The sequence below is a fragment of the Epinephelus lanceolatus genome, chromosome 16, assembly GCF_041903045.1.
Source record: "Epinephelus lanceolatus isolate andai-2023 chromosome 16, ASM4190304v1, whole genome shotgun sequence".
NCBI classification, from domain to species: domain Eukaryota; kingdom Metazoa; phylum Chordata; class Actinopteri; order Perciformes; family Serranidae; genus Epinephelus; species Epinephelus lanceolatus.
Window position 1 is genome coordinate 24,044,494 of NC_135749.1, and position 6,430 is coordinate 24,050,923.

Below are 6,430 nucleotides of genomic sequence, written 5' to 3' on the forward strand. Positions count from 1 at the left end.
TTGACAGCAACCACTTGAGGGGGCTGTATTTTACAGGCTCAGATTCATGGCCTCTACAACTAGCCTTACATTACAGTACAGTTACAAGTCCCCCTGATTTTAAGCATTGGCTGCAGAACACATTTTTATGTAGATTTAACTGTAACTGTATCAGCTGCCAGTGTCTGAATGTAACATGGCACATACTATATGAATAAAACATACCGAGAAAGACATTTGGACAGTGCTTTGTGAAAAGCTGTTTTATTATCCATTTAATAACACCTCCATGAAGACAATTTGTACAAGATACATCACATTCTAAAGTGCACGAATACTGTACAACGAAAATGACTTAAATACGCAGGGGGAAAAAAATAAAACAAAAAATCACATTTGTAAAAAATTAAAAGTTGTAAAAATAAATGAATAAAAAGGGACATGCTTTTTTTTCAAAAACAACAATCACTATGCATGTTTCTGCTCAGGTATGTGAGAGGGGCTGGCCTGGGAAAATAACCTTGTGCAGCTTGCTTGGGGGAACACTAAGCTTTGGCACCTTTAGAGAAAAGAGAAAAAAGACATTAACAAGGAATGGAGAGCACTCAGTAATAAACAAAAGAATTATATTTCAGTTTCAATAAATACAGTCTTTTTAGGGGCTTGTGTAGAATGCATAATAACCCATGCCTTTTGGGTTGTCCTTGTTGTACTCTTCCGTAGTCAAGTCCTCACACTTGATGGTTGGGGAGTTCTCTGTGCTTGAGCCCCCAGGGGACATCCTGCGCCTCTTGCACACCACCGAGTACACACCAGAATCGGTGGAGTCCACTGATTTCAGCGAGTGGGATGTCTCGATCCAGGTCGAGGCTGGCGGTGCGCTTTCCTCGGGCAGCTTGTCTTTAGTGGCCCCCAGCTGGTCCTCCGGGAAAGCAGGGGGGCTTGGACGAGGGGACCAGGGCAGGCCGGTGGTCATCTTGCGCTGGTAAGAGCTTCTGGTGCCCCAGCCTGCAGCCATGGAGGCGAAGGCAGAGTCTGGGTAGTAGCTGAGGGCGTGGGATGTCTGCAGGGACAAGGGCTTGATGCCGTAGGACAGCAGGCTACTGGTGGAATAGTCATTCTCATATGACAGATCCAGCTTGTTGGAGCCCGGCTGCTGAACTGGGGGGACAAACCAACGCTGGGCAGAAGCAGCGGCGGTAACGTCCTCACTCTGTGGAGAGAGAAGGCTGTTGGTTTGGGGGACGGCCCGTTCGCCGGTGTAGAAGCGGTTCTGAGGCAGGTTGTTGACGAACTGGTCCTGAAAGAAAGGCTGCATGGCATAGCGGGCCCCGGGCACAATTTGGGTGGAGCGAGGGGAGTCTGTAGGGGATGGAGTCAACCTGTCACTCTCTGGGGCTGTGTACATCCTGTACGACAAATGAGGAGAGAACACACATTAGTTGCAAGAGAAAACTCATGGTCAGAGGTATACTTCAAATAGTGCACCACAGGAAAAACAGATCAACCACACTGTCTAAGTGCAAGACACGTACGAGTCATAGTTGTCCCGGAAGCCTTTCGCAAACGGGTTGTGATCTATCTTCAGCTGTGTGATCTGAAACAATAAAAGAAATCTTGCATAAATAATGTGCATCTGAGTGCAAGCAAGTGCACTGTGTGTCTAAAGAGCAACAAGAAAGAACGATATTTAATAGATGCAATTCAAGATCATTCAAATGAGTGGTATCTGATACGCTCAATAAATTCCAAATCTATCAAACAATAAAAAATGTATTCATTAAATTCTTACATCTGTGTTCTGGTAAGCAGTGACAGCTATAAACTGGTTCTCTGGGAAGGTGAAGGTTTGAGTTCTGGCCTCATTGCTCATGTCCTCCACTCCGTCTTCCGTCACCTCCACAATGTGCAGTCGCGGTTGGTATTTATGAAGCGACTGCAAAACTATCATCTGCAGAGAAGAAGGTGTCATGAGTACGAGGCTGCAGATTTCACAACAGGCTGTGTGAATGCATTTGTGTTCTTTATCAAAAATAAAAACAGGCACTCTTTATTAATGATCTTCAAAGATGGCAATCACACTTTAAAGTTTTGATTTCCACATAATTATTTGTAGTAAATAAAAATCAGAATTAACAACATCGGCCTGCTTGGCAAATGGGGAATCTGAGCACGTCAGAAATCAATATCTAACCTGTGTGTTGTTGTTGTTGGCCCCTTTATTGTTGGTCAGCTTCAGTTTGCCAAAAGAGATTTCTTGCCTCATCCAGTGAGCACCAGTGTTTGGAGATTCAGGATGAACATACATTTTGTTACCTAAAATTGAAAATAATACAGTGAGTAGTATGACAAACAGAAAAGTCGAGAGCCTGTGTCTGTGCAAAATGTTGCATAACATATATATAATAAATCCTCCTTTTTAAAACATTATTTTTCAATGACTGATTTATCTGATCATTTTACTTTAATAATCTTTAAGGGGAAAATTATAGGAAATCCAGACATATGAACCTAATGATCTTTTAGATTGTTTTAATGGATACAAATATTAATTGCTTTAGGAAAGAAAGGTCAGTATTTATTAAAATAAAATCAAATGTTTTTGTTTAAAAGAAACAAACAGCTTCTTTTCTTCAAATTGTTTTCTCTTATTAAATTATCAAATGAAGAATTCATCATTTCTAAATGCTGTTAAAGTTAAAACTCTTTAGAGTGGCAGTCATTTAAAGAGGCATTTAACCAACAGTTTCACACTTTAGTTGGCTCCCCGAGATGACTTGACACTCAAAATTGAAATTAAAAAAAGATCTAAATTATTGCATTAAAACACTTATATCTGCAGCCCATCAAAACACCGTGCTTTAATTTAAAAAAAACAAACTGTCTCTAATTCCAAAACACCCTAAAACATTTACACCCGGAGCTGTCATGACTAAATGTAACATTGCATCATCACGTTTTATTCATTTCTTTTTCGATTTATTTTTTAAATATTCACAAACAAAACACTACAAATTCGCCAGAGCTAATTAAGTCGTGGCAACTATCTAACTCACCTTGCATATTATTGTCTGCTTTTCCGCAAGTGACCCACTTTCCTCCCTGAAAGCGCCAGTGATTCGGGTCAGCCAAAACAACTTCTACAAAGACATTGTAATGGGCCGTGAGGTTGAGTCCGGTGATGTTGAAACTGAGGAATGGGAACATCCGTCTGAGAAAAAAAATAAAAATAAGAATAGGAATAATTAACAGCTGTGCTCATAACGCAGGAAAAATGTCTTCACGTGTTGCATTTGGCAGACTGCTGCAATACTAATATTGAATTTAAAATAAATGCAAATTTAATCAATGTAATGTTGAACCTGTTATGTGACTGTGTGTTTACAATTTACCAGAAACGAAATTTTGCAAATTGAAGTTCAAACAAATAAAAATGCGGAAAATAAATATAAGGATCGTGTGCGTTAATTTTTTGTCATGCGTAAAAGTGGCATTAAATGTGACCGGTACCATGAGAATTAAAACTAAACAGGCCAACTGGAAATGTATAAACGAATTTCACAATATGCACATGATTGTGTTAAAACTGGGCCTTCAGAGTTCCGGCTGCGCATCTGCTTACCTGCCCTGTTTGGTGATGATCATCTCGGTCTGGTGCCTGTGGAATTTCAACCACAGAGGCCGGTTGCACAGATAGACCTGCGCTCTGGCTCCGGCGGCAGACCCCGGCAGAGACATGGAGCCAATACCCGTCCCCGTCCCGGGATAGGAGGGGTACAAACAGCCCGGACCCTGGCTGAACTGGTACCCTCCGCTGCTAAACTGGCTCCGACCGGTGCACACGGATGAGGAGGAGAAGCCTGTTGGCGGCAGGACGGATCCGTAATGAAGCGAAGCCGGGTACCTGGAGCTGCTGGACCCGGTGTACACCGAGCCGGTCTGACCTGCGTAAGGAAAGAGGGAACAGGGGCTCGCCATGTCGGAACTCGCCTGGGAAGACGAGATGAAGTATCTGTCAGAGCCAAGTTCGTCTATGTTGTAACGCCGACCGCTCGTCAACTCGTCCTCACCGAGCACCGGGGAGCCTTTCCTCCCATCGGGCCCGGTTTTAGTGAAAGTGTCCCCCTCTCCCTCACCCAGCATCCCGTTCCCCACCCCGCTCAGGTATTTCTTAGGAGCGCTGCTGGACTCTGATTCCGTCCGGTCGACTTCTTGATAGTCAAGCTGCGATGATGGCCTCGGGCTGTTGTTGGCACTGTCCGACGAGGAAAGATTGTAAAAGGTCTTGGGTAAATTGATGCTGGCGCTGGGAAGGATGTTCTCTAACTGCATTGTTTAGATCTTGCAATAAATAAGAAGAGTTTCAAGAGTTTCCAGAGAGTGAATCTCAGCCAAGGAGGCGACACAACCACCGGCGCCCTGGTTGTTTCTGTCTCTGCACGCCTCCCTCCCTTACGACTGATGGAAGGGGGTTAAACCTTCTCCTCACCTACGGATTTTCAGATCAGATTATGGGCTGGACATGGGATGTTCAGCGCCTCTTATAAGATGTAGTTCTCCACACACCCAAGTGATTGTAAGCAGGAGGGGAGGAGCTTTTGGAGAGGCATGAGGGGGCACCAGCCCTCTCCATAGCCAATGGCCGCGCTGCTCTAATTCAATTAGAAAAGCGTCTGGTAGAAATAATATCAAGAGAAAATATGAGAGTCGTTTAGCTTATTTTTACTCCAATATCCAGGGTTTAGACTGCACCGAAGTGGCGATCTCTCCACGCTCCATCGATCCAAGATGTTAAGAAATCCCACGTGCAAATTATCTTCACTTTGCTGTAAAATATGAGACAAACATCATTTCTAAGAGGCAGAATTTCTTCACATTTAACTCCAAAGACAGAACACAGAGTGACTAAAATGAGTCGCACTCCTGCAGTCCTGCACCCTCCTCCCCACGGCGCACACACACAATCACCTCTAAACTTTCAGCTTCGGCTTCAAGTCATCGCGTAAAACACACATTCAGATATGGCTTGTCAAATTACTTCCACTCACTCACCCGAGAAGACTTTATCCTCGGTGAGCAGCAAACACCGAGACCGTTTTTTTCTCCCCCTGCAAACACTCTCAACGCGTTAAAAAAATCACATGTGCACCTTATTTTCGATAATTGGCCTCCGTCGCCTCTTTCACTTTCAGGTTTCCAGGTTGGCTCTAATAAAACTACCGAGCGTCAAAAATGACTGAAGAGGAAAATATGAAATTTAAAAGACACGCTTTTACTTTTTATTTTATTTCATTGCATTTAATTTGATCTGTCTCTGATTGAGAAGAAAAATCCAGACAAGCTTTAATTCTTGTTTTCTCACTAATACATTATTGCTGCTGGAGCTTTATAAAACAGCAAAAAAAGAGTATAGTTTCGGAGTTTGCGTTTTTTTTTTATCCAGCCTTTTTAATTAGTTATTGTTAAATTAACACGCATCAAAAATATGCTTTATGGGAGACCATATGAGAGATTACATTAAAAGTAGTTAGATAGATATTCGGAGAAATTAAAAATGAGGACAAATTATATCGATTACTTTATTTGATTTACCCTATAATGAAAAATAAGGTTTAGTAGATGTAATATTTGAATGCAGTTTTATTTTAATAACTACTTAATGGGTGCGCGCTCTCTGAAAGTGGATAATAAATGTTATTTTCTGTCTTTTTTTATTTATTTATTTTTTCTATTAAAGTAACGCAAGGGTTTAAAAAAAGGCAAACTACCGTGTTTAAATGGATATTCAATAAGGCACCGGACGGTACAGATCTGGCAGGGGATGCCCAAACGGAGAGAAAGAATGCACTAACTCTACACAGGTGTGAAGGCACACACACACACACACACACACACACACACACACCGGCGAGGAAACTATGAGAATTTAAATTGCAGGAACATAATCACATTTGTGTCGTAATAATAAAAAGAATAATAAATGTGCAAAAATAAAACATAGTTACACACACACACACACACACACACACACACACACACACACACACTGAGAGATCGAAAGCTCCCGAAACCAGAAATAATCAAAGAAACATGTCGCACCACAAACGTCGTTCACGCGGCCCCCAGGCCTTGTAATAGAGGGACCTGTCAGCAGTGACACGGGGACAGCGCTCTCTAGTGACCGATCAGGATAACTGGGTAACTTTCCCATGGTTGGTTATATTAAAGTAAGTCAACACCGTCAGAAAGCTGCATGCAGGCCTCTCACTTCTCCACTTGTATCTCACTTTACATCATCTTCAACTGCAGTGAACTCAGCTTGTGCCTGTGTTTGCACGTGTGTGTGTGTGTGTGTGTGCTGCCTGTGTGTGGGCAGTCTGTGCATGTGTGAGTCTTAAAGTAAGCTGGAGGGAGAGTAGGGGGTGAGATGAATTTGGGGAAAATGGGGATA

At 42.6% G+C, this 6,430-nt stretch overlaps 1 protein-coding gene across 4 annotated transcripts; it reads right to left on the reverse strand.

Moving 5' to 3' along the window:
• Nucleotides 1-215: 215 nt before the first annotated feature.
• On the reverse strand, nucleotides 216-5,181 carry eomesa (eomesodermin homolog a). 4 transcript variants are annotated; one of them, XM_033636314.2, is made up of 8 exons: nucleotides 5,032-5,180; nucleotides 3,602-4,805; nucleotides 3,036-3,190; nucleotides 2,174-2,295; nucleotides 1,772-1,930; nucleotides 1,515-1,576; nucleotides 670-1,388; nucleotides 216-538 (listed from the first exon to the last, which is right to left on the reverse strand). In XM_033636314.2, exons 2-8 carry the CDS (start codon nucleotides 4,309-4,311, stop codon nucleotides 525-527), a joined length of 1,941 nt encoding a protein of 646 aa, XP_033492205.1. In that variant the 5' UTR covers nucleotides 4,312-4,805; nucleotides 5,032-5,180; the 3' UTR covers nucleotides 216-524. The 4 variants fall into 4 exon arrangements, with proteins under 4 accessions (XP_033492205.1, XP_033492206.1, XP_033492203.1 ...); XM_033636315.2 differs by having other exon boundaries at nucleotides 216-1,388; nucleotides 3,602-3,923; nucleotides 5,032-5,181; XM_033636312.2 differs by having other exon boundaries at nucleotides 216-1,388.
• Between the last annotated feature and the right edge of the window lie 1,249 nt (nucleotides 5,182-6,430).